The following is a 26455-nucleotide window of genomic DNA, read 5'->3' as shown; positions in this document are numbered from 1 at the left end:
TGCGCATGCTCGGTATAGATGTACAAAGCCTATAGGCGGTTTCGGTAGTAGAAGCATTGCCGCGGCGGGCGCCAGGACGCGCCACGAACTGGGCTCGCCTGAGAATGTACTTTTCCTGCGTCGATAACGCTCACGAAATTGTCGGGCTCTTTGTAGGGTACCACCCAGTCACACCATCGTTGTTCGGTGTCCGTCGACAGTGGGTGGAGATGATGATGCGTTTGTTTCCAAGGTCGCGCTTGGGTGGACAGTACCTGCCCAAAGCTGGCGCGTTGCCGAGGCCCAGCCAATCCATCCAGGCACCTCTATGAACGAGCACTATTCTAACGATCAACGACACTAAGTGTTTCGTGAACGTACTCCACACAGAGACCGCCGGATATTCTTGCTGCTGTGCTAATACAGTTTGCGTGTTACCACCTTGAGGAAATACTGCGTAACGGAAGGTATGCCGACAGCTCGTGAACTCGACGAGCTGCAGCTGATATGCAATAGCTATATCGAAAAACCTATTCTTACCCTCTGCACAGCCTACTGACTCAAGACGAGTAGTTCGGTGAAGTTTTGACGAACTTACAACTTATGTTTAGTCGGAATGGTGATGTTGCTATACATAGGTCTCCATGCAGCGGCCCCGGGGGGCTCTGCTGGTCGCTCCTCTTGTGGGACCCACTAGAGCTTCATGCAGTTGCGGATAGCTCCATTGGCGTCGATAGCCAACACAAGCGCCGGCACCCGTGTTGAGATGGTACTGTTCCGAAGATGGAGTGATGCGGCGGATCTTGAAACAGAGGATGGTGATGGTGTTAAGATGAGCAGAATTTGAGGTATCAGCGGCATGTTTGCTGCATGCGCAGGGTGGGTGCTGGGTTGCGTGGACGGCATCTTCGGTACAGACCACGATGCACCAGGCACGAAGAAGTTGGTGGCGGTTGTATGAATCTCTAGCTCCGATCGCAAGTTGCTTGTAGTTCTTGAGCCAGTGGTAGAGTCTAACGTCAGCCAAGCTGCACCACCAAACGCCGTTGACATGTTCAATTGGGTGGAGGGGTAGACCCTTAGGGCTTTCTCTCGCGTGCGCACAAGGATGGCGAGTCGAAGGATGTATTCGAGCCTGCATACTATCCCCGTCATCAGAATAAGCCCTAGGAGAGTTGTTGTTACCTCGCGAAACTATCGATTCCAAGGGATCCCGCTGCGGTTGGAGCTGTACTCGCATGTGAGCCAACGTCAGTCGAGCAGTCACCGGCGGCAATGTAGACGCAGACACCAACCAGCGCATAGACTAGGCCGCCCAAATAGGGACCCTTCACATCGGGAGTAGGAGATGAAACATAGCTTGGAGCCAGTGATAAAAAGAGCAACCTCAGCGCTTGCGGAAACGTTCAACAACCCGCCTCGCATCCTGTCTCGTGGCATCCTCCCAACCTCAAGGTACGGGCATGGGATCATCGTCCACGCCGCAACACTCTGGCCGCACTCCTTGCACACACGCTGTTGCCGACCTTTGATCGAAATCGCTCCACGTCATTGGCTACAGGTCGGTAATTCCTTATTATTAGTCCACGCGTCAAATGAAGGTTGGAGGTGTCGAGGCTGTTTGGAACCGCTGGACAGCGGCCTAGTCCCCTTGTCGGCAAGCCTTGCGCGCACGCGCCTAGCCGCTCTCCACCACCGTCCTGAGCCCCTCCAGCACGCTGAGGTCTTGAAACCTAAAGACCCGCTGCCTTTGTCACTCTGGCCGCCCGTCGTCCGCCTGATCTTGGAAGAGCTATCTCTTAGCCCCCCGAAACCCGCCCCCTAACGGAGCCCTCCCCACACCACCGAGTCGCGCCTGCCGCCTGTCAAGCCGCACCTGCCTGTGACTCGTGGCCCAACGTCACTCGTGCCTAAACCCGAGCGGCCTCACACTCCACCGCACCTCACCTCCTCGTATTCCTCCCCCTGAGACGTCGACCGCGCGAAAGACCGCCTCTTTGATCCGGCTTACGGCAGCGACCCACTCTGTTGGGACCGAAGACGATTGACGTGCCACCTCAACACCACTCACTTCCCTCGTTATCTCCGGGGCCAGCATCGGTTCAGACTCTGCGGGAGCCAACGTAGATGCAGTCGTTCAACAACGGGCCTTCGCCACACCCACAGCCCAACATGTCGTCCCCCGCGCCCCTGCTGCGACCACCCATTCCCGGCGCGCGCCCGGGGAGGAGGGGACCGCCACAGCTTGGTCTATCCATACCACCATCACCGAACGCACGACCTGTCACCAACGGCGCAGGCGGCGGCATACCGACCCTGAACGCGCCTCAGCCCCGTCATGGCCCGAAGTTAAGCGTCGTTACTCCCATGGGTTCCAGCAATGCACCGCAGGAAGGACGAAACGCACGAGCTCCCCCGCCGCTTATAATGCCACACCAAGGACTGTCAGCATCAGGCTCGAGCGACACGAGCGCACACTCAAGATCGGGTAGCTTTGGCGAAGTGCAAGCAAATGGTTCTGCTTCATCATACCATGCGGCACTGGGATTCATGGGGGTTCAAAAGGCCACAGATCCCATTTCGGCAATATCCCAAGGAGGAAGCGAGGGCGCGCCTTCTATGGAGCGTGCAAACAGCAGTCAGCCTCTACCAGATCTAGATACTATGGCTCTAGAAAAGGGTCGGCCATTGGAGGTGGATGATCTAGATGACGCAGCCTGGAGAGCGGCGAGCGCACGAGGAATGATTGAGGAGAAAGGAAGTCTAGGAGAGGGCGCTGGTGGTGCTGTCACAAAATGCATACTCAAGGGCGGAAAAACTACGTTTGCATTGAAGGTATGCATGGTCTCAAACGATGCTTGGGACTCAACTAATTGTATTCCAGATCATCACAACGAACCCCGATCCCGATGTCAAGAAGCAAATCGTACGAGAATTGTCTTTCAACAAGAACTGCGCCAGTGACCACATCTGCCGTTACTACGGTGCTTTCATGGACGACAGCACAGGGACCATCAGCATCGCCATGGAGTTCTGCGAAGGCGGATCGCTCGATGCAGTATACCGCGAGGTCAAGAAGCTTGGAGGCCGCACAGGCGAGAAGGTCCTTGGCAAGGTCGCCGAGGGCGTGCTGAATGGACTGACATACCTCCACTCTCATCGCATCATACACCGGGACATCAAGCCGAGCAATATCCTATTATGCCGGAATGGTCAGGTCAAGCTCTGCGATTTCGGTGTGTCCGGAGAATTCGGAACCAAGGGAGACGCCAATACTTTCATTGGAACCTCATACTACATGGCACCAGAGCGCATCACCGGGCAAAGCTACACAATCACTAGTGATGTGTGGAGTCTAGGTGTTACTCTACTCGAAGTTGCGCAGCATCGCTTCCCATTCCCTGCCGATGGAACCGAGATGAACCCCCGCGCTGGTCTTATTGATTTACTCACCTACATCGTTCGGCAACCCATTCCCAAGCTCAAGGATGAGCCCGAAAATGGCATCAAGTGGTCAGAGAACTTCAAGTACTTTATCGAGTGCTGGTATGTAGCCCTCTTACATAGACATGAACCCCTGCTAATTTCTACAGTCTTGAGAAGGACTGTCCTCGCAGAGCCACCCCCTGGCGAATGCTTGAACACCCGTGGATGGTCGAAATGAAATCGAAAAAGGTCAACATGGCACACTTCCTCAAAAAAGTGTGGGACTGGCAGGATTAAATGCGCTACGATCCGATTGCCAACTTCGACGCAACTCGCTGCGAACTTGCCTTTGAACATGACGTGGCACGGTGTTGTGGAACCTACACTTTCTCACTAGCCTCGAGCGGCTCAGATTGTACCTTCTATTCATACACTTGGTCACATGCTGGCCATCGGACCAAGATTACCTTTACCGAGAACAGCTGTACGCGGAAACAAAACTTTGGACTTGGAGCAGGGACTGCAACTTTGTCGATAGCCTTGAGAGTTGCTTGATTGAACGAGGATTACGCCTAGTTAGGTAAAGGCGCCTGATGGACATCAGGGGCATTGATGGCGTTTGAAGGGCTCATGTCGTATACAGCGGCCTTTGCAGAAACAAGATTTAGGTACGACTGAATGTCAAGAATTGCATATATGAAGAATCTATGCACGATGTCAAGCACTCTGTGATAGTGAAGATGGGATGGAGGATTAGGTAGTTCGTTAGCCACCACTAGGCCCGAAAGCAAAACGTTCTTTTAGTTTTAAAAGAGCGATGCCTCATCTTGCATGAGCTGTTTGTAAAGTTCTAGTATCTGTAGAAATTCGACGCGCATCTAAAACAGCCTAGCGCCAAGGTCCGGTCCGACGCAGCTCCCGGCGCCGATTGCTGCGCTCGAGGCTTGGAGTCATACCAAATTATTTACGCAGCCGCACCTCTCACTCAGCCGGTCCATTGAGTAACTAAAAGACGGCAGTAGCTTCCTGTATCGCTGCCATCATCGTATACGAGTACTGCGACATTCTCCACACCCCGCCAGCCGCTCCTTCCTCCCAACTTACCCCTCCAAAGACCCCACCATCGCACACGAGAACCACGCGAAACCCCCAAGAGAGCAGACAACCCGCCACAATGCCTACCATCGGTGTGGATAAAGCGGCCCTCTTCAAGGAGCTGGGCCGAGAATATACCTACCAGGAGTTCGACGACCTATGCTTCGAATTCGGTATCGAGCTGGACGAGGACACAAGCCTGAGCACCAAGCCAGAAGATCAGGCGCAACCACCACAACTCAAGATCGAGATTCCTGCAAATCGCTATGACATGCTATGTTTCGAGGGTATCGCCATGAACCTCAAGGTCTTCCTCGAGAAGCAGAAGCTGCCCAAGTGGACTGTTACCGCGCCTAAGGGAGGGGAGCTTCAGGTGCTAAACATCAAGCCTGAGGTATGACGAATATCTGGAGAGTGGTAATTGAGCCGCGCTGACCGATTGCTTCACAGACCAAGCAAATACGAGAGCTCTGCTCAGGTGTCATACTACGAGGCATCAAATTCACACAAGAACGATACGACTCCTTCATCGCGTTACAAGACAAATTACACTCCAATCTGGCGCGTCAACGGACACTTGTATCCATCGGAACACACGACTTGGATACGATTCAGGGCCCCTTCTCATACGAAGCACTACCGCCAGAGCAGATCAAGTTCGTGCCCCTGAAGCAGGACAAGGAAATGAACGCGAAGGAGCTCATGGAGTTCTACGAGGTCAGTAAACATCTATCGCTATTTGAGATATCAATCTGACCCTGAACAGAAAGACAAGCATCTCGGACGCTTCCTACACATCATTCGCGACTCGCCTGTCTACCCCGTAATCTACGATGCGAACCGTACCGTCCTCTCCCTTCCGCCCATCATCAACAGCAATCACAGCAAGGTTACACTGGACACAAAGAACGTCTTCATCGAGATCACTGCGACCGACAAGACAAAGGTCGAGATTGTCAACCACATGATGGTCACCATGTTCGCTGGGTACGCAGAGTCGATCGAGCCTATCAAGATCAACTCGCCCCACAATGGAGAGTCAAGAGAGTCGCCAGATCTGTCACCGCGACAAATGCAGGTTGAGGTGGACTACCTGAACCAGGTCACTGGCCTCACCTTGTCACCCGAGGAGATCTCGAAACTGTTGTCGCGTATGGGCCATGACGTCTCACCGTCTCAATCCGACAAGAACATCCTCGACGTTTCGGTACCTGTCACAAGAGCGGACATCCTGCATCAAGCGGATATCATGGAAGATTACGCCATCGCATACGGCTTCAACAAGTTGCCGCGAGTATACCCGAACAAGACTGCTGCTGTCTCCGCGCCATTACCCATCAACAAGCTCGGTGATATCGTCCGGATAGAGTCCGCGTCATCGGGATGGACCGAAGTCATGCCTCTCATCCTCTGCTCGCATGAGGAGAACTTCGAGTGGCTGAACCGGAAAGATGACGGAAAGACAGCGGTGAAGCTTGCGAACCCCAAGACGGCGGAATACCAACTCGTCCGAACATCGCTACTACCGGGTCTGCTCAAGACAATCAACTCCAACAAGCACCATTCAGTACCGATGAAGATCTTCGAGGTTAGCGACATTGGTCTCGTCGATTTGGAGCAGGAGAGGAAGAGCAGGAACGAGCGCCACTTCGCAGCCGCATTCATGGGCAAGACAAGTGGCTTCGAACAAGTACATGGTCTGCTGGACAGGCTGATGCTCATGCTTCGGTCGGCATTCCTTACGCGCGAAGACGGACTCAAAAACGAGCAATTGCAGGGCTACTGGATAGAAGAGGTTGATGGTAAGTGGATGAGTTGCGCATCAGAAATGGCGCAAATAGACTGACTGGTCACAGACCCGACCTTCCTTCCTGGACACTCAGCGGCTATCAAGCTCAACCTCGGCGGCAAGAACCACACCATCGGTGTCTTCGGTATCCTGCACCCGAGCGTGCTCCAGAAGTTCGAGTTGCCGTAAGTCGCTTTCAGCTTGTCTCGCAATGAACCTGAGATGCTAATTATCGTACAGATACCCCGTGAGTACGCTAGAGTTCAACCTGGAGATCTTCTTGTGAGATGCCACGCCAAGGTCGCCTTGCCACATAGTCGTCGCCAAAACTGCTTTGGCGCAATAGATACCTACAGCGCATCCACAAATTAAGATGTCATGACCGAATTTCGTCCAGATCACAGCAGTACCATCTTTTGATCCCCAGCCCTGACCTTCAGCGACATGTAAACGTCTCCCCATACTTTCTAGCAGCACTGATAACGGGGTCGCTTCGCGTTAACCAACAAGTCAAGCTGGCGCTTCCAAACGAATGTCTGACCCTTGATAGTAACAGTACGCTTGTGAGTGACTGTGGTTTCTTGGGGGCCAAAACCAGCTGATTTGAGATTATCAGGACTAGCTTCTAAGAAAGGCTCGAGGCTTGTCTGGAAGCGCATCCTCCAGCAGCTTGTTCTCAGCGCGTTTGGTCCATTCAAAATACTCGGCGCATATCGTTACCCCTAATGTCTCGGGTTTGCATGTACGTGCGACGCGAGAAGGTACCGTGCCACACGCGTGCAGCGGCCAATACCGTACTGGTTCACCCCCACCATCGAACGCGAGCAATCTCATGACTTCTCTCCACTTTCGCTATAATCGCACATATCACTACTGTTTGACCCAGGAGGTAAACATCCATGTTTGACTCGTTGAACTATATTCACACGACACCAAATTCGCCATTCCTGATTGACCTCTCAGCATGATCAGTGGCAGGTACCACGAAGTGCTTGAACGGCTCGGAAAGGCGGAACCATCAACAGTGGACGAGTGCAAAGCTGTATTGGAGCGCATTCGTGTCAACAAAGGCCACATCGACGAGGATTACCGACTGGATTTGGAGAAGCTTTCCCACGGACATCGCGACCGGACATTGTATGTTTTTGCAAAACAGCGCAAGCTTGAGGCAGCTTTCACCAAAAGGTTCGTGTTGCAGGTCAAATCATACTCACATTTTATTAACTGATGCAGCATCTCCCAGCAGCTTTACTCGTCCAAGTATCGTTTCTTGTACGAACTTGTTCAGAATGCTGACGATTCGCTGTACAACGAGGCGCACAGCGCATCGGTACTACCCTTTCTCCGATTCAAGATCGCGCCAGATGCTTTCATTGTGGAAACAAATGAAGATGGCTTCAGACTAGCCAACGTTGAGGCAGTGTGTGCGACTGGGGAAAGCTCGAAGAAATCGTCAGCTACCGACGATCACATCGGAGAGAAAGGCTTCGGATTCAAGTCTGTATTCTCCATTGCAGAGGACGTGCACGTTCAATCTGGACTCTGGTCATTTCGGTTTCAACATCGGCGCGGAGACGACGGTCTTGGTATGGTGACGCCTCTGGACGCCGAGCCAGTCCCTCTCCCTGAGGATGTGACTACAAGAATAACTTTGCGCCTCGCGAGAGATGCAACTGCAGAGTACCAGGGTCTACTCAATGCTGTCGCAAGCATGCCTGATACAACACTCTTTTTCTTGCAGAGACTACGCAGGTTCCGTATTCATGTCACAGACCCAGACCTGGATGACAAAGAAGTAACAACTACTTTCGAGAGAATCGCACTTGAATCTCCCCCAGGTCGCGTCCTTATTAGGCGCCAGGAAGAGTTCAACGATGAAATCACGGTCGACGAAAGCTTGTATCGTTGTTTCACTCACGTCGTCGAGAACATGCCAGCACACGAATACCGGGAGGGTCGCGGATCAGCGCGCGTCGAGTTGGCCTTTCCAGTCGACTCCACAACACAGCAGCCAAAGCTTAGCGAATCTGGACATCATGTTTTCGCTTATTTACCATTGCAGCGTTTGCAACAGATTCAGGTAAGATCATGTCATGTGAAGAAGAAGTATACTAATCCATTCCGTAAGTTCCTCATCCAATCAGACTTTGTCACCTCTGCAAGCCGAGAAAGTGTCGTTGATTGTACGTGGAATGAATTTATATTCCATGGTGTGGCGAAGACGTTCGCAATGGCTGTTGAAGAGTTCACGAACGACGGTGATCCCCTGGAGTATTCTTGGCTCGATTACCTACCTACCGGACTAAGCGACGATCGATGGAAATTAATGCGTCAACTGATTACAAAAGAGCTCGCAGAGAAAACTATCCTGCAGACTTGGCGACAGCGACGTCTTAGAAGACCAGGAGAACTACGTTTACTACAGGACAACATGCTGCATGGCGGCAAACCGATCTTGGAGGCCATATCGGGTGATGTCGACCTTGCCCCTGATTACATTCCTAAATACGTCTCTGAAGTTTTTTCCCTTGGGGTACGTTGGGCAGGTCTACCTCGCATGATGAAGCGGCTAGAGACTGATGTCCTGACCGTCACTTCGAGATTGAAAGCCACGGAACCGCACGATGCATGGCACGTTGCATTTGCATCCTTGTTTCTACAGGCATGGTCGATCAAAGCCCCCGACGTTGGTGTCCAAAACAGACTGAGGAAACTGGCTATAATACCTCTGCAGAATCGTCGGCAGTGGACAGGTGCACCAGGGCAAAGCAGCGGTGGGAGTTTGGATCATATCTACTTCTCTGATGTCGACGGCATCAATATTCCCAGCTCTATAGGATTGAATCTCCTCAATACACACGCGTCTTCGGATCCGACGCGCAAGGCCTTTTACACAGCACTCGGTGTCGAGGAGTGTTCGCATGAGTTTGTCGTGGATAGGATCAAGCAGATACATGGCCGCGCCAACAAAGCTCCTGCTGATATACCGTCCCATCTTCGATACCTTTTCTGCGCGAACGAGGAAGCTTCGCTGCTCAAACAATGGATCTGGGTGCCGACAACAAGCGGGCATGTGAGAGACTCTGCAACGTTATACTTCCCGTCAGAAGAAGCCCATCATCTCTATCAAGCTCTTGCTGAACTTCATCCATCGAGATATCAGGGAATCTTGGAATTTGTTGACAAGTCTCTAGTCGACTGGGAAGAAAACTCTGCGAGGGACCAGCGTGATGCGTGGAAAACGTGGTTGGAGCAGGCGACAGGTGCCCGATACTATCCGCCTCTCGTACACGAAAATGCAAAGACGTCTTTGCCAGAGCTTTCCCCAGCTTTAATGTTAGTCCACCTGTGGTCAGGTCACGAATTTTTGGACATGCTCAGAGAGCATTGGCGCGATTACCAAAAGGACATTTCAAGCATCGAAGACCAGCTCAGGCACCTGGAAGTACCATGCGCCGCCCAGGTTGATGAGCCTGACCAATTCGAACCTCTTCAAGATACATACCTACCTACGGTAGACGTCATTGATGAAATGCTGAACCTTGATCTAACCTTGGGCAAGTTTCGTATACTCGATATACCTGGTTTTTGCCAACTGTCGGACAATCTTGACAAAGACGGCCGTGTAAAGTGGCGATTTTTGGAAGAATTTGGCGTACGTAGCGAGGTAGATCTCGAGTTCTACGAGTGCGCTCTTCAGGGTATCAGGTCAGTGGCTCAAGATCCTGATTTGGGAATTCTGGAGAAGATATATGCGGGCCTAGCGAAGTTCGCTACGGCAGACGATCACGACGATCTTTGGTACGTTCGATTCATCCCACGCTCTTCAACCCAGTCACGAGGCTCATTAAAATAGCGAACTCTTCTCCCAGGAGCTGCTCTGGATACCCAGCAGTAGAAGCTGGGTAGACAAATCCTCATGCGTCTGGCAGGGCCCAGCCTTTTTGCGATACAAGAGCGTGTTGCACTCGCACTATGGACATATTCCTGCATTGTCTAGATTCTTTCAAGGAACTCTAGATGTACCAGATGCTGTCCCCGAGGATGTCTTGGAAGAGCTGATCAAACGACGGCAAGCTACCGATCTCACAACCACCCTTTCCGTTGCAGGAGACATCTATTCATACATCCGTGATAATACAGTCCGTGACGAGGAGTGGCAGATACTGAGGTAAGTTATCCTCTATTATTTCCCTCGCGTGAATTCAATCCTGTACAGCTTTGGACTGGACATACGGTGCCTTCATCATTACCCGAGACTGGGCTCAGGTATTGGGAAACTCCAATACACGTTAGCAGCACCACGGATAATACTTTTTACCCGCGTTATTTGGTTCATCCTTGTGTGTGCTAACAATGTTTAGGACGCAGTTCCAGCAAAACGATTTGATCTTGGGCACGAATAATACCTGGCACACGCTTGAGACATGTGTGTGGCATAGCCGTTTCTTGCTTTCCGGATACGAAGACCTTAGCTCCATCTACCCACATCTGGAAACATTCTTCGTGAAGCATCTCAAAGTCAAGAAGGTCACACCGGCTATGGTCATCAAGGAGATATCGAAAATGGTCAGGAACAAATCGCCCGACTACGATAATATCCGAAAGCGGCTCGTCGACGTCAGCAGGATGCTGACTACTACCAAGCTGGATAAGGCAACTAAAGATGCGCTATCCGATCTTGCGGCAAGCAAGTTCCTGCCCAAAAGACTTGCCAATGGCGGTACAGTTCTCCTTAGCCGTCACGATGCCTACGCTATCCGGGACCATACTCGATATGGCAGCGCCTTTGAGGAGCATGACATCTTACTCGACTTCTCCGTTGAGGAGGTTCAAATCATGAACGTCATGTTCACGCAAATCGGTGTCAAGAGGTATTACCTCTCGTCCTTGGTGATCGAGAAGTCCACGGTCGAGGAAGATAGTGAGGAAGACGATGGCCTTACGCAACAACTGCAAGTGAAAGCGTACGCTCTATATTGGTGAGTTTTCCCTCATATGAGAGGCACTCTGTGCGGTCAGTCAAGCTGACTCTACACAGCTGTGCTGCGAAGTACAAGACTGTGAAAGCTCTCCATGGAGATCACTCACTTTTCGAGACATTGTCAGCTGTTCGGATCTCCAGAGGCGATCTCGCGACCCACCTGGTCATCGACAACAAAGACCCAGACCTTCATCTTAGTGTTCGAAGCGAGCGATCGTTCATACACCATGAGAGAACGGCAGACGGTCTAAGAATCTACGTACCCAAAGGCCCGAAGCAACGTCAATCTTCCTATCGATCACAGCTTCCGAAGCTGCTTGCAGACATCATGGAAGTCGACGACAGCGCACGTCATGACATCTCTGTCATCATTGGGAGCGACCTCCGTGCCTTAGACGACATCCTGATTGAGCTCGATATATCGTGCGTGTCGTGGATCACAAAGCCAGTCTTGAATCTACCGGATGATGAAGATGAGGATGGAGATGAAGATGATTCATCGTCGCCGTTTGAGCCACGACACGTGCCGAATGCTGAAAATATAGGCACGCGAAGACGTTCTTCTCTAGTCTCAGCAACTGGGTCTGTGAACTCGTCCGAGTCAACCTTCGTCGAAGATGTGACAGCTAGCTCCAGACATGCGGTCTACAGTCCCAAAGCAAGTCGCAGCTTAGATCAGGAGCGTATTAAACGCCTTCATGGAGCTCTAGGTGAAGCATTTGTAAGTCGTCGCTTCGAGTGACTTCGTGCCCGCTTACTGACAGTTGCAGGTTTTTGAAACGCTCGCCGCTCTCAACTTGACCGACTTCACGCTCGACAATTGGCGCAGTACGATTCGCGGAGAGCTCTCACGCTATCCGAAATACGCCGGCATTGCCAACTGGCATGGTCGCGAAACAGCGGATATCGTATACACAGATCGCGATGGTACGCTGACGCAGTGGTTGAAGGGGACATGCACAGGTGGCTATCCTGCTAGTAGTACTGAGCGTGACTTCGCGAGGCACCCGATCGAATACTACTTCGAAGTTAAGAGCACAACAAGTGCTTGTGAGACGAGGTTCTTCCTGAGTGCGGGACAGTACAAACTCGTAAGTCGTGTGGACTTCCTTCATAAATATGTGGGATGAGTTTCGTGGGCGCATGACTGACGCAACAAGCAGATGCATGAGATGGCTGTTCAAAGAGACCAGGAGGCAACCAGATTGTATGTCATTATGCGAGTGTCTTATCTTTTGTCGGACAACAAAGCATTGAAGATCTACGTTGATCCTGTGCGACTGAAAGGGACACATGTTGATTTCGAAGCGGAAGGGTGGGTCGGACAAACTCTATGATGGGCTGTATGCTAGCAGAGATATTCGCTCGGTAAAAAGGGTAGTTGGTCGCATGCGATGCCGTATTAGCCGTTAAGCAACATCTCAAGCTCCAAAGCATTTGAAAACTATGCATAGCGCATTTCTCCCCCCAAGCGCAGTTTCCAAGGCGGAGCTTTAGTCTGTGGGGAAGCCCGTAGATCATCCATGGATTAGTTCACGCCTGCTGACGTCATCCGCTTGGCGTGCAAATCTCGACCAGAGCGGATGTCACGGAGGCTTCACTTCTCCAATTCTGGACCACGACGATTGAAAAGGGCCGTGATATTCACGCGACTCCTACCATTCTGTGTGCATCTCGGCATCAAGCTTTACATCGCCTTCTTGACGTGCCGATTACCCGCAACTGCTCATACCGTTCCTGACGCGGCCTCAAGCCTGGATGTCATTGTGCATGCGGCGAACCAAGTTTTCAACAAATATGTATCCGTCTATGCGGTAGTCAGGGTCTTTGCACTGGCTCAGTAAGTGCTTTCGCGCCGTTCAAAGCCCAAGAATCCAAGCAAGCGCCTCCGACCCGGGACTTACCAGACGCTAAAAGCCCCAGACTCCGATGGCTGGGCATGTAGACCTTCTAGAAGGCTGCTAAACTTACGAGGAGCTTATTTGCACGCCAGGACGCAGCCAGCCATAACCTCAGGAGCACTTCCGACGTGTCTTTGGTATTGACACGGCTGACCTTCCATGCTACTCATAGCTGTGCCGACATAGCCTTCTCGTCATCCACCAGCATCTATCGTTTCGTGGATATTGATGGTGAAGATGCATCTCGCCACGAGATCTTGGTCCGATGCATATGCTAGCATATGACGACCGAAATTAAGGATGGCATGTGCATGTTCGGTATACCAATAGTGACGCTACTCTAGATGTACCTCTCGCAGTATATATGTCGAGTTCCTCTCCCTGTATCAATACTGTCATCTCAAAGCCATTCAAGACATTAATTCTTCGACGATTGACTACAAGAAACACTTCTATCACTTCTCGACACCTGTACTTCCTAATCTAAATGGCTCCCCGTGCTGTGCACTTCATCCGCCACGCCGAAGGCTACCACAACGCAGAACACAACGAGAAGATCCCGGACCCCGACCTCACACCGAAAGGCAAACAACAATGCAAAAACCTTTCGGAAACCTTTCCATTCTTTGATCGCATCGACCTAGTTTGCGCAAGCCCCATCCGCCGCACCATCCAAACGGCACTCATCAGCATGGAGCCGTGGTTACAATCCGGAAAGCGCAACATCCTCGCTCTTCCCTTGGCCCAAGAAGCCACGTCTGAGCCCGCCAACACACCAAGCGACGTAAAGCGGCTTCAAAAGGAATTTGGCGACGTCTGCGACTTCCACAGGTGCCTGGACACGTACACCGACTTCAACACCAAAGAGGGCAAATGGGCACCAGACGGTGGCTCACTAAAGGCGCGTGCCTTGGAGCTCCGCCGCTTCTTGCGAGACCGCGATGAGGAGGAGATCGTCGTGGTATCGCACGGCGACTTCCTGCATTACGTATCTGGGGATCTAGATGAGAACGATTGTCAGGCACATGGAGATTGGCAGAACACGGAAATGAGGAGTTATCGCTTCTTTCCGGTTGATCATGAGGATGCGCTGTTGCAAGAGACAGATGAGAGTGTGAAGCTGAGGAATGCGAGTGCGCCTGGGCAGGCGATGGGATCGGCTAAGGAGAACACGCCGTGAGATGCGATTTGACGGAGCGGCGATGAGATTGTGCAGTTTAGCGAGCTTTTATCTTGAATGAAAATTATTTTGACAAGATGCGCCTCATTGACAGAATCACGTTGAGATGGCATGAGTGAAAGATGGATGTCGAAGTGCTGATGCTGAGAAAGACGAGTGTTCGTTCCATACGCACCTGGGCAGCTGCCCCACAGCGCGGAGACGGCGAAACTTGCTACTTCCAGCGGCGCTAGCCCCGGGGGCGCCTTCCACGAACGCGTGCCACGGCGGTCTTGCGATATCACCTTTCTAATGCTCCACGTCCTGATAATATAAGATGGAGTCCTTCACTATGAAGACCGTATCGCACCTTCTACATGTTCCCCAACATAGCCGACATCCTCGACTCCGCTTCCATTACACCCCGTACCTCCGCACCAGGTACTCCTGCATCGGAGACAATGGCTAGCGACACGATCACACACATCGTGCTCTTCAAATACCGCCAAGATATATCATGGACGGATCTAGAAAGCCACTTCAAGTCCTTCATGGCCCTACAACACAAGTCGCTGAGTTCTGACACCGGCAAGCCGCTCATACAGTCGCTGAAAGCCGGCAAAAACAGATCTTGGGAACCTTTCTCTAAAGGCATGACACACGGTTTCGTGCTAGAGTTTGCGAACCAGGCAGATTTGGACTATTATCTCACCACCGAGCCGATTCATAAAGCCTTCTCGAAAGCCGCAAAGCCGCTGATCGAGGATAGCTTAGTCGTCGATATCAAAGACGGGGTGCTTTTTGGTTCTGCAGCCGAACATCCGTCGGCGAAAGGAGACGGAGTCAGAAAAGGCACATGCCATTGTGAGAGTGTAAAATGGACCGCGAAGCTCGAGAATGCTGAGCACGTGCTCTGTCATTGCTCAACATGCCAGAAGCTTGGTGGTGGACCGTACTCGTGCAATCAGATCATACCGAAAGAAGAACTGCAGATCGTCTCCGGCGAGGAGAACATCAGGCAGTATCGGTACAAAGGCGCTAGTGGTATGTTCGCTTTGTGCCGGTGAAGGAGGAAAGGCTGACTGGGTGCAGGCAAGTTCGTGCGATGCTACTTTTGCAAAGTTTGCACGAGCCACATTTATCATCATCAGGATGTCATGCCGGACAAGATCATCGTGCGCACTTTGTTACTGGAAGGTGGTGAGGACATGCCGGCCACGGCTGAGATATTTGGCGAGGGAAGGCTGGCATGGGTACAAGAGCTCTCGAAACAAATTTAAGCGCGAGTTCTGGAGATGCAAGGAATGTGATGATTCAGAAAGGGATACAAGCGTGGTGGCCAAGGATGCTGCCTAATGTGGCACAGCTACTTCATCATTCAAAAAGAACAACACCTCACTACTCGATATCTGATTGGGATCCCGAGTGCGAAATGCATCTTTGACGGTGTATCGTTGATCTCGCCACTGGATGGAGTCGCAGCGACATGTCTCATCTACTCAATCTACCAACAGAGCTCCTCATCGAGATCTTGTCCTCTTGCTCTTGCGCTGACATAAAGAGACTATGCGAGACATGCCGCTCGCTATACGACGTCGGTGTATGTGAGCATCCCTCAACTTTTCATATAGCGACTGACGACAAGTAGATGCCAGAGTTGTACCGCAACATTGACTTGAGCTCACATAATGCTCCCATCGACTGCACGCCTGTTTACGACGGGCTTCATCGGGTGCCACCCGACTTTACATGCAGAAGGTGGGGACGCCTCGACTTGGACGTATTTGAGAAGCAGCTGCAATTTACCCGAACTTTGCAGCACGATCCGGAGCTCGGTAAGCACGCGCATGTGCTATGCTGGACAGTCTTCAATTTATTTGAATGCGATGAGACGGCTTGGGAAGACGGAGAAGAAGAAAGTTTGGAGCACGAATTCAAGCGCTTGACGGATGAATACCCAGGGTCGGAAGATCTGGATATTGACGGACATGGAAGCTACGGTACGCAGATACGTTATTTGAGGTGCTGATGCTGACTATGTTAGGCTCTCTTTGGCGCACGTTCCGTAGCCTTGATAACGTCTCCGAGATTGACCTTTGCTTCACGCAGTAAGTGTCTGGCTTTTTAGCGATGATTGTTTACTGACTTCTAAAGGTCATGCGATCCTCTACTACTGCCTTTGATATGCTTTCCTAAAACTACTTCGGTGCGCTTGAGTGGCTGGGTGCGACGCGACGTTGTCAATTGCTTCTTCCAGGAGTATGCCCACCAACTCAAAGCACTTGAGTTACACAACCTGTTCCAGTCTGACGAGTTTGACCCGCCTTATCCAATGTTTATTGCCGTCCAAGACATGGTAGACTATTTGCAGGAACACGAGGAAGATGAACGCACCGCCCTAGACGACCGGTACATGATGGGATTGCTAGATTCTTACGTTGGGAATTTTACTGCTCTCACTTCTTTGTGTATTGCTACCGTCGGCAATTCCTTTACGAATGTTTGGTACGATACAGAAGAGGGCAACCAACGATACTCTGAATGGGCGCGCTTCATGCAATCCGTTCGGCATACCCTACGTTCTCTCTCCTTCAAGCAGGGTTACAATCGAAATGAATACGACTCTCCAAGAGGCATTCGGCCACCGTGCCCGCATTATTCGTATCGGCCAATGGATCTCATGTTCCGACAATGGATCTTGCCCGTTCTATTGGAAGCTCCATGGCCTCATGTGAAGCAGATGGAGATCAGAGGCGTTGGAAGGTATGTGGAAAGTATGGTTTCGAATCATACACCGACAGAGCAGGAGTCAGCCGAACCAGGTCTTCAGCTTGGTTTGATATCGAAACAGTCACAAGATGGTCGTGCGGAAATCAGGGAAAACCTGGCACGTATGGCCTTTCCGTATGAGAAGAGAGAAGAGCTATTAAAGCTACTGCCTGAAGATGCCAGACTCATCGTCGAAGAAGAGCAGGAAAGAGATTACGAAGAGCTGCACTGAATCATTGAGAGCACCGAGTATATTCTCGCAGTGGGGTGGTCAGACACAGTTTGTAGAATATGAATCACTTGCAAGTTCAATACCAAATAATGATGAGCTGTAAGTCAAACAGTTATATCGCCCATGGTGGCACGAAAGGCCAGGTGCTCAACAACATCCTCACCCACAGCGCGCGGCTAAACTCCCACATAATGTGGGGCCTCAACCCTATTGGCCCATCCCGAACCAAATCCTTCCTCGGTCTACTCACCCAGAGACCGCAAGGATGCGCAAACACGTTGAAAACCCGCGACCTTGGAAATGCTGGTTGCTGTTCCTCATTCGTGGAGTGAACAGCCACCGAAGGAGCGGGCCGTGGGTGTTCGAGCCGCGGCTCCACTTCATATGTAGGTACGAGTAATGTGAATACAGCGAGCGGCATGCATGTTGTATAGAGCATGCCGCATCCTGATATTTGCCTCCTAGATACTATCTGGTGTGTGGATCTACAATGAATCCTTCGGCTCGGTCTGGCGTGGGCTTTTGTTCATTTATCAAGATGGTCGACGAGGCTTGCTCGTGCAGCGCCCACACGTTCACTCTTTTTGACCAGCTGTCTTTTCGCTATGTCTGCGCCCAGGTCTCTGTTGTTTCTAGCTGCAAACGCCATCGGGGCTGTTGGAGGTCCGGTTGCTTTCCGCGATGTCGCACCTGCCGCCGCCACAGTCTCCACGAACTCGCCTGCCGGAGTTGCGCTTTTCCCGAACGAGGCAGTCCAATTGACCAACGACGCCCTGAATGCGGCTGCTCGCCAGACGAGTGAGATTGACGTAGTTTCACTTTTTGGCTTCGACAATGAGGAGGAGACGACGCATGGAATCAGCAGCGGTCAATGCAAAGTCTTTCCAGGCGATTCCGACTATCCGGAAGAGAGCGTATGGTCAGTCTTCGACAGCCTACTCGGAGGAGCGCTCATCAAGACCACTCCCATCGCTGCGCCATGCTACAAGGACTCGGCCTGGAATGACTATGATGAGGCGAAATGCGCAGACATCTCTGCTAAATTCACGACATCCGATCTCCACACGAGTGACCCGACCTCAATGATGTGGCCGCTCTTCCAGGGCCGTACATGCATGCCTACCGACGACCCTAGTGGCACATGTACGCTAGGTGGCTATGCATCTTACTCGATCGACGTCGAGAACGTCGCCCAGGTGCAGCTTGGTGTCAACTTTGCTCGTAACATGAACCTCAGGTTGACTGTCAAAAACACTGGGCATGACTACATGGGAAAGTCGTCTGGCGCGGGTGCTCTCAACATTTGGACGCACAATCTTAAGGACATCCGTTTCAATGAGAAGTACGATTCGGATGAGTACAGCGGCCCGGCGTTCAAGGCTGGTGCTGGTGTCCAAGGTTTTGAGATCCTGGAAGCTGCCCGCGATCACGATGTGACGGTCATGGCTGGTATCTGTGAAGTAAGTCATCGTGGTACACTGTATGTTGGAGGCGCAACTACTAATCCTAGACGCAGACTGTTGGATGGAGTGGTGGTTATGTCACTGGAGGTGGCCACTCACCTCTCGCATCCATCTATGGCATGGCCGCTGACCAAGTTCTTGCCTTTGAGGTCGTCACCGCCGATGGGCGCTTCGTAACCGCCTCTAACTCCAGCAACTCCGATCTCTTCTGGGCTCTTCGCGGAGGAGGCGGCGGAACATTCGGTGTTGTGACTTCAGTCATCGCCAAAGCCCATCCGAGAATACACGTTACCAAGTCTGTCTTCTCCTTCCAGGCCCCAGTCAACGACTCTGCCAATTTCTGGAAGGGCATCAACGCTTACATGAAGCGGTTTCCTGAGTTCACCAACGCTGGCACCTATTCGTACTTCTGGATCTGGAACTACGGTACGACGCTCGACTTCCAGATGACACCCTTCTTTGCGCCAAACCACACAATTGAGTCCTTCAATGCGCTGACGAAGGACTTCTTCGCCGACCTCAAGTCTTTCAATATCTCGGTAACCCCCAACACGACCTACCACGACGACTTTTACTCTGCCAACAAAGGCTCGTGGGGCGCGGATACACTCGGCGTGACCACCATTCGTCAAGCTACCCGTCTCTTCCCCAAGAGCCTTTGGGCAACCGAAGAGAAGTTCAACTCTTTCTACACCACTATCAGGGACACAGTGATGAACGGCCACACGGTCGGTGGTTACCACATGGCTCCGGGTAACCCTTCCAAGGTTGACAATGCTGTTAATGAAGCATGGCGCAACACCCAGTCTTTTCTGATTACCGCAAACATGGTTCCTGAAAACGCGACACCGGCACAATTGAAGGAAGCATCCGACTACCTTACGTACGACATCATAGACTCGTGGCGTGCAGTTGCTCCGGCGTCCGAGGGTGGCGGTGTCTATCTCAACGAGGCGGATATCCAAGAGCCAAACTGGCAAACCGACTTCTACGGCGCGAAGAACTACCCCAAGCTTCTCGCGATCAAGAAGAAGTGGGACACCAAGGGCGTCTTCTACGCGACAACAGCTGTTGGCAGCGAGGACTGGGAAATCAGGGATGGCGAGCAGGGGACTCAAACTCAGAACGGACGATTATGCCGTGTCTAATTTCGCAGCTTGTCGTGTTTCGGCGTGATTATGGATAGTGCTGCGCTTTCATGTTGTATACACATACACCCCCCGGTTCAAGTGCCTAGCGTCCGTTTCAGTCAGCGAATGAGCAGCCCTGGAGAGTGAAAAACTTATTGAAAAGCAATGGCCAGCGAAGATTCTGGAGTCATCATGCGCAGTTATCGAAATGTGCTGCTTTCTTTTGGGGTTATGCTTACGTTCCAACGAGTCACGACGTCTCTGCTTGTGGTGTTCTTTCTTGATGCTCAGAAGTTGTGAGACTTTCTCGGCGTCACACGTCGTCAAGTCGGAATAGTGAAGAAATTCGAATCATATTTTGCTGCGCCTTCAAGGCAAGAAACAAACTGTTGATTCATGAGGCATCTTGCAGGCCCGTCGTTGATGGTATTGATACTCGCCCCCTGAGAACGCGTTCGTGCTTTCCCCGCCCACTAGCGCAAAACACAGACGCGTCGCAACAGACGTCATAAGGATAGGGTGGGTGATCGCAATGCCGCCCTTTCTCATTTATCTCTGCTATTACCCTCTGAATCTGCGTTTTTGCCACCTCACTGCTCTTCGAAGACTGTCGCCATTTTTGGTTATTGGAATACAATCACATCAGGATCGCGCAGTTCCAACATGGCGTATGTGAACCCATACCCGATGCCGACTTTGGAGAACCCAACTGCGTCTTACCCGCCCATGTCGAACCAACCTATGCCGCATCCGCCTATGTCGAACCAACCTATGTCGCACCAACCTATGTCGAACCCGCCTCCTATGCCGCACACGATCATCTCGAATGCGCCTATGCCAAACCCGACTGTGTTAAACCCGACTACCTCGAACCCAACTATGCCTAACCCGAGCATGCAAATCATCGATGATGACGAAATAAGTTTTGAGCTTGAGAACAGGCCTGTGACGGAGAGTTGCGATGTCTTACGGTATGCGATTTTTCATTTAGTGACAATGTGCGCGTTGCGTGTTTCTACGCCGCCACGTTATATCAGGAAAAGAACGAATAGGTCTAGAGCCTACATCAATGTTAGGCCACCTACTTTGTAGGTTTCTATGTTAATGTAGGCTGCAGACCTATTTAGTTTTTTCCTAGGTTAACGTGCCGCTGTAAACATCTCCCAATTCTCCATGATCTGCGTACAGTATCTGATTTATATGCAGGCGTAAGATACGCACCTTGATTGACAATGGCGAAATGAAAGTGGGCGAGTTCCAAAAAGCAGTTGGCATTACGCCCAACGCGTACTCGCGATTCATGAGCCAGCATGGGAAGGACAAGGGAGTTGAGTCTTCTGTATATCCGGCAGCGTACGCGTTTTTCCAGCAGCGCGAGATGGCGGGCATCAAGACGACTGCGAACAAGAAGGCGAAGAAGAATGAAGGAGACGCGGCGAAGGATAGTGTGCCTAGTGTCGATGACGTGGAGCTGGATTTCGAGAAAGAAGATAAGGTACCAGTATACGGTAAGCTTCCGCACCACCATGACGGAAGAGATGTGAGGACTGACACGCTGATAGATACATGCGACGACGTCCGCCATAAGATCAACGCACACCTCAAGAAACCCGGCGTAACCCAGGCTGCATTCCTTCGCGCAGCCTCAGCGTCCTTCAACAACCCACCCAAGACCCTCAACGCGCGCCAACTCTCTGCTTTCCGCAGCAAGAAAGGGGCGTTGAATGGCAACACATCCGGCATCTATTATGGTTCGTACGTCTACTTTGAGAAGCTACGCATCAAAGAAGGAAAGCCCAAGAGCAAGAAGAGGCAGGAGATGGAGGAGATACATGCCAAGGATGGCGGAATCGACACAAAGCATATGCAGGACCGACTTACTACCCGGGAGGGTGACCATTGGCACCATGATGCTTATGGGAGGACGATCCTCAACGGGGAGATTCTTGAGTAGAGGTTGGGTGAGTGCCCTTTGCCTTGTAATATATGTGTTCGATGTGTCGTGGTAATAGAGTGGTATATACAAGTGACGTCCATTGTGCAGATGTCGGATGGTCCCCAACGCCATAAACGCCGATGCTTGATTGTGTGAAGCCGCCGAAGTAGTGTAAAGCGCTCATAGGGTGGCTGCTGCCTCAACAGCTCCAGCCAGCTTGAACGTCTTCGGACTCGAGAAAACGATTTCGACAGGGTATTTCCATTCCATAAACTTGGCCCATCCTGCAAAGATGTTAGCTACCTGCCATATATCCGGTCATCTAACCTTGAAGATGACGTACCCCAGTATGCGGCCTTCCTGCCAAAGTATTTGCCCAGATATGGCACCATGACCATTGTCAACAGCAGCTCCAGTTGTTGCAGCGACTCTCTCCATTCCCTGTCCGCGTCTGACATGTATTCTTCCTCATCGGCTGAGGAGCTTGTTGCCGAGGATGGTAACGAATCGATCTCGTCGTTGGAGGATGGCTCGATGAAGCTCTCGCTATTGCTCAGGGACATGGCGGCGGTGATGTTGGATAGTTGACAGGAGAGGGTGGTGGATTTATGACTGGATCGGCGGACTACCGTAGCAGCATTGGCGATAGTGACGGGATCGCGACGGCTATGGTAGGGGCGCGTTCGGTGAATGGTGTCGGAGCGCTCCAGCCAATGAGCGGAGGTGGGGCTCAGCGGCAGTCATCACGTGACGCGAATCTTGGCACTCAGCGTTCGACTCACACATGTGTTGCGGCGAACTTTGGGGTGACCGCCTGCCTGACTCTTCGACTCACCACGCCTACATGTCACTACGTACTCCGAATCGATACCAGAACATCCCCAGAACTCACTGAAGATCGAAAACACGAGTGCAACCGCAATCATGGCTGATTCTGTACGTCACAGCCCCACGTTCGCTTTCGAAATATCCTGTGCCTTGAAAGTGGGTTTGCTGCATGCCAGCTTCCTAGCTAGGACTTATTTCTAATTCCCTACAAAGAGCGACATACTAACGGACATCTACACAGGCCGATCTCCCTGACCGCAAACCCCGCAAGTCGGTCCAATTTTCCGAGGGTGCTACGATTGTCGACAGCAACGGCGACGTTACCGAATCACTAGAGATGAACGGCGACAAGGACTCCGCTGAGGGCCACGCCGCGAGTGCTGGTAAGATGGACCACACACTGGAAATACATCAGTCGCTGACAAGTGGGGCTACAGGCGACGACAAAGAGGTCGAGGAGGTCACCGACATGTTCGCTGATCTCGCAAAGAAGGTGAGGCGCATAAAACATGCGCGATTATCAACATCTTGCTGACAAGACACAGAAGAAGAAGAAGTCCTCCAAGAAGAAGGAAGGCGAGGAAGAGGATGGCGCAGAGGGCGACTTCGCCGCGCTGAAGAAGAAGAAGAAGTCCAGCAAGAAGAAGGTCGAGGACGACTTCGAGGCCAAGCTCGCTGCCGCCGGCGGCGACAAGCCCGAAGGCGAGGAGGAGGTCGCTGCTCCCGAACCCGAAGTACAAGAAGGCGACATGATGAAGGGCACCGGCATCTGGGAACACAACTCGACGACCCCCATCTCGTACAACCTCCTCCTGAACCGCTTCTTCACGCTCCTCCACGCACAACATCCCGACCTCGCCAGCTCGGGCACAAAGAGCTACAAGATCCCGCCCCCACAGTGCATGCGCGAAGGAAACAAGAAGACCGTCTTTGCCAACCTTGCCGAGATTTGCAAGCGTATGAAGCGTTCCGACGAGCACGTTGCTCAGTTCCTGTTCGCTGAATTGGGTACGAGCGGTTCGTTCGCCGACCAGAAGCGCTTGGTCATCAAGGGTCGTTTCCAGCAAAAGCAACTCGAGAACGTTCTCCGACGATACATTGTCGAATACGTTACCTGCAAGACCTGCCGTTCGCCCGACACCGACCTCTCCAAGGGTGAGAACCGACTCAACTTCGTCACTTGCAACAGCTGCGGATCGAGACGTTCGGTACAGGCCATCAAGACTGGTTTCTCGGCCCAGATCGGAAAGAGGCGGAGAATGGTGGGTTAGAGGAATTGATGTTATGCGCTTTACGATGTTCAATGTTATGCATGGCTTGGGCTGGGGATTCTCGATCAGCGGGCGCTACGGCTGTTGCTGTTATGACGCTTTTCGGCGGTATGAACGGTCATGATGATTCAAGCAATGTCTGTGGAAGGTTCATGTACATTGAGATGAGTCAAAAGATACAGTCTAATAGACGTGGAAGAGAAGCTGCTCAGTACATGCGTAATATGTGATGGCTAATATACGCGCTGGCAAGTAAGATGCAGACTAGCATGTGAGATATCGTGGGCGCTTAAGTCGGTCGCAAGTGGACCCTGATAGCTACGGTGCCTCCCGGAGCTCCCCTGCATCGTGGAGGCATGCGAACATGTTTGTTTCTACCCAACTCGAATGTCTTGATCCAAAATAGCTGCTCACGCATGAACGACTTTATGCTATTCTCTTACTCACCCGTGGCACAGGCTTGGCGCGTAGGCCAGAGCGAGGGAAGCGGGGCGCTGATTCGGCGGCTCGAGAGACCCCGCTAGCCAGCAGCTGCGCGCTGGAGGCTGAGCAGCTTGACCAAGGAGACACCAACGGGGCGCGCGGTTAAAACGTCTATACTGCTTATGGTGCTGATGCTTCCGTAGACTAATCTAATCCCTTCTCCGCTCCTCTCCTCTCTCCTACATTGCGCGTGGTTGCTGCTAACCTCCCTTCTCACCTCGTTCCGTGAGTAACAGCTACAGTCGCGTCAACTCGTCGCCTTTGGATCGCAAGCTTGAATATGTCAGGATACCAGGGAACTCCACCACCGGGTGGGAACTACTACCCTCGTGAGTCGCATGGCGCGTTGTATGTGAAAGCAAACTGACGAGAAGTAGCACCGCCAGGTACATCTACACCTTCCACATTCGTCCTGTCATATACCGAACGCTCCTTCTCCAGCCTTCCAAAACTATAACACCGCGCCTCCTGAACATCCCTCTAACATATACCAGACCAACAGGGCCAGCAGCAGTACTATGCGCCTCCGCCAGGCAGCCAGTCCTACCCTCCACCACCTACATCCCCTCCCGCACACCAACAGCAGCAACAACACTACCCACCTCCGCCAGGTGGAAATGCAGCTCCACAACAACACCATGCGCCTCCGCCTGAGCAACAGCAATATGCGCCGCCACCCGAGCAACAGCACTTCCCGCCCCCAGGCCAAGCGCAATCGCCGCCCCCGCCTTTCCAGCAGCAGCAGCAACAGCCGCCACAACAACAGCCACAGCAACCGATGAGCCCCGGCTTTGGTGGATTTCCGGGCGGAAGTCCAAGTGCGACTCCCTCGGGATATCCCGCCGAAAAGACTGGTCACCCAGGCATGGGCCATCAGTCGCAGATGAGCCAGCAGAGCATACCCCAGCAACCGCAGTACGTAGGCGCGGGCGCGGCAGCACACACATCGCCCGCAAGTGCCTCAGCAGACGACGTGGGAACTTTCAATGGAGGAAGCTACCGCGTGAGCCACAGGGACACGAACTCCATTCTCACCGTGCAATTAGCCATTGGATGTCCTTTTACTGCTAAACCTGGTGAGTCTTCCAGCAAATAGTTCATCCTTACTAGGACGAGCAAAGACATGTGAAGAACAGATATCTAACACAACCCCAGGCGCGATGATAGCAATGTCCCACACCATGACGCTAAAAGGCAACCTGAAGTTCTCCCTGAAGAAAGCCCTCATGGGCGGCGACATGTCCAAATCCACATACACGGGTCCCGGTGAACTTCTTCTCGCCCCTCCTTCCATCGGCGACATCACAATCATCAAGCTCGGTGGAAAAGAGACATGGTCGGTGGGCCGCGACGCTTTCCTGGCTTGCACACAGGGCATTGTGACGGAGTATAAGAGTCAGGGAATCGGCAAAGCCATGTTCAGCGGTGAGGGACTGTTCGTATACAAAATTAGTGGCACGGGTGTGCTTTGGGTGACGAGTTTTGGCGCGATCATTAGGAAGGATGTAAGTTTCCATTCATCCATCTCCATGCCAGATTGACGGAGTGCTAACATTACCGATCCTTCTAGCTCGCTGCCAACGAGAAATACATCATCGATAACGGCCATCTCGTTGCATGGAACTGCAAATACGTCCTCGAGCGTGTTGCCAGTGGTGGTATCATCAGTAACATGACGGCGGGTGAGGGCCTTGTATGCAAATTCACGGGACCGGGCACAGTGTTCATGCAGACGAGGAATGCGGCGGCGTTTGGGCAGTGGTTGGCCGCGAATGCTGCTGCGCCGTAGGTTGCATGTCAAACACGATGTATGATGATATGGGATAGTTGAGTTCAATCATGAATCAGAACAATTGATACCACCTACCTATCATCTACTATAATCAAAAGCCACAGGACTAAACAACCCCCCAACCCCACCCCTTTACTTCGGCGCCTCCAAATTCTGCACCCCCTCCACCCTCTGCACAACCCCAAACCTCTTCCTCCCCTGATCAAACACCGCATAAA

General features: G+C 52.1%; 9 protein-coding genes across 9 annotated transcripts; 8 read left to right on the top strand and 1 right to left on the bottom strand.

Moving 5' to 3' along the window:
- Positions 1-2151: 2151 nt before the first annotated feature.
- Positions 2152-3702, top strand: J4E87_008332 (uncharacterized protein; the record flags this gene model as incomplete). Its single annotated transcript, XM_049379922.1, has 3 exons — positions 2152-2814; positions 2864-3525; positions 3573-3702. The coding sequence occupies 3 exons, from the start codon at positions 2152-2154 to the stop codon at positions 3700-3702; spliced, it is 1455 nt and encodes a 484-aa protein (XP_049230489.1).
- Positions 3703-4579: 877 nt separating this feature from the next.
- Positions 4580-12403, top strand: J4E87_008331 (uncharacterized protein; the record flags this gene model as incomplete). The annotated part of the gene is made up of 13 exons (XM_049379921.1): positions 4580-4894; positions 4951-5217; positions 5267-6302; positions 6357-6474; positions 6530-6571; positions 7253-7474; positions 7523-8369; positions 8715-8822; positions 8952-10090; positions 10146-10460; positions 10654-11271; positions 11331-11994; positions 12044-12403. 13 exons carry the CDS (start codon positions 4580-4582, stop codon positions 12401-12403), a joined length of 6051 nt encoding a protein of 2016 aa, XP_049230488.1.
- A 1258-nt stretch (positions 12404-13661) lies between these two features.
- On the top strand, positions 13662-14354 carry J4E87_008330 (uncharacterized protein; the record flags this gene model as incomplete). Its single annotated transcript, XM_049379920.1, has 1 exon — positions 13662-14354. The coding sequence occupies one exon, from the start codon at positions 13662-13664 to the stop codon at positions 14352-14354; it is 693 nt and encodes a 230-aa protein (XP_049230487.1).
- Positions 14355-14710: 356 nt separating this feature from the next.
- J4E87_008329 (uncharacterized protein) lies at positions 14711-15613 on the top strand (the record flags this gene model as incomplete). The annotated part of the gene is made up of 2 exons (XM_049379919.1): positions 14711-15377; positions 15426-15613. 2 exons carry the CDS (start codon positions 14711-14713, stop codon positions 15611-15613), a joined length of 855 nt encoding a protein of 284 aa, XP_049230486.1.
- A 2326-nt stretch (positions 15614-17939) lies between these two features.
- J4E87_008328 (uncharacterized protein) lies at positions 17940-19945 on the top strand (the record flags this gene model as incomplete). Its single annotated transcript, XM_049379918.1, has 2 exons — positions 17940-18794; positions 18851-19945. 2 exons carry the CDS (start codon positions 17940-17942, stop codon positions 19943-19945), a joined length of 1950 nt encoding a protein of 649 aa, XP_049230485.1.
- Positions 19946-20806: 861 nt separating this feature from the next.
- J4E87_008327 (uncharacterized protein) lies at positions 20807-21881 on the top strand (the record flags this gene model as incomplete). Its single annotated transcript, XM_049379917.1, has 3 exons — positions 20807-20898; positions 21134-21435; positions 21490-21881. The coding sequence occupies 3 exons, from the start codon at positions 20807-20809 to the stop codon at positions 21879-21881; spliced, it is 786 nt and encodes a 261-aa protein (XP_049230484.1).
- Positions 21882-22043: 162 nt separating this feature from the next.
- On the bottom strand, positions 22044-22426 carry J4E87_008326 (uncharacterized protein; the record flags this gene model as incomplete). Its single annotated transcript, XM_049379916.1, has 2 exons — positions 22044-22147; positions 22207-22426. The coding sequence occupies 2 exons, from the start codon at positions 22424-22426 to the stop codon at positions 22044-22046; spliced, it is 324 nt and encodes a 107-aa protein (XP_049230483.1).
- Positions 22427-22787: 361 nt separating this feature from the next.
- Positions 22788-23962, top strand: J4E87_008325 (uncharacterized protein; the record flags this gene model as incomplete). Its single annotated transcript, XM_049379915.1, has 4 exons — positions 22788-22799; positions 22933-23074; positions 23129-23184; positions 23237-23962. The coding sequence occupies 4 exons, from the start codon at positions 22788-22790 to the stop codon at positions 23960-23962; spliced, it is 936 nt and encodes a 311-aa protein (XP_049230482.1).
- An 821-nt stretch (positions 23963-24783) lies between these two features.
- J4E87_008324 (uncharacterized protein) lies at positions 24784-26234 on the top strand (the record flags this gene model as incomplete). Its single annotated transcript, XM_049379914.1, has 4 exons — positions 24784-24790; positions 24940-25521; positions 25601-25950; positions 26016-26234. The coding sequence occupies 4 exons, from the start codon at positions 24784-24786 to the stop codon at positions 26232-26234; spliced, it is 1158 nt and encodes a 385-aa protein (XP_049230481.1).
- Positions 26235-26455: the final 221 nt, after the last annotated feature.

The sequence above is a fragment of the Alternaria ethzedia genome, assembly GCF_023757985.1.
Source record: "Alternaria ethzedia strain BMP 0044 chromosome Unknown scaffold_25, whole genome shotgun sequence".
NCBI classification, from domain to species: domain Eukaryota; kingdom Fungi; phylum Ascomycota; class Dothideomycetes; order Pleosporales; family Pleosporaceae; genus Alternaria; species Alternaria ethzedia.
The sequence above is the reverse complement of the archived record's forward strand: the minus strand, read 5'-3'. Positions and strand labels throughout refer to the sequence as shown.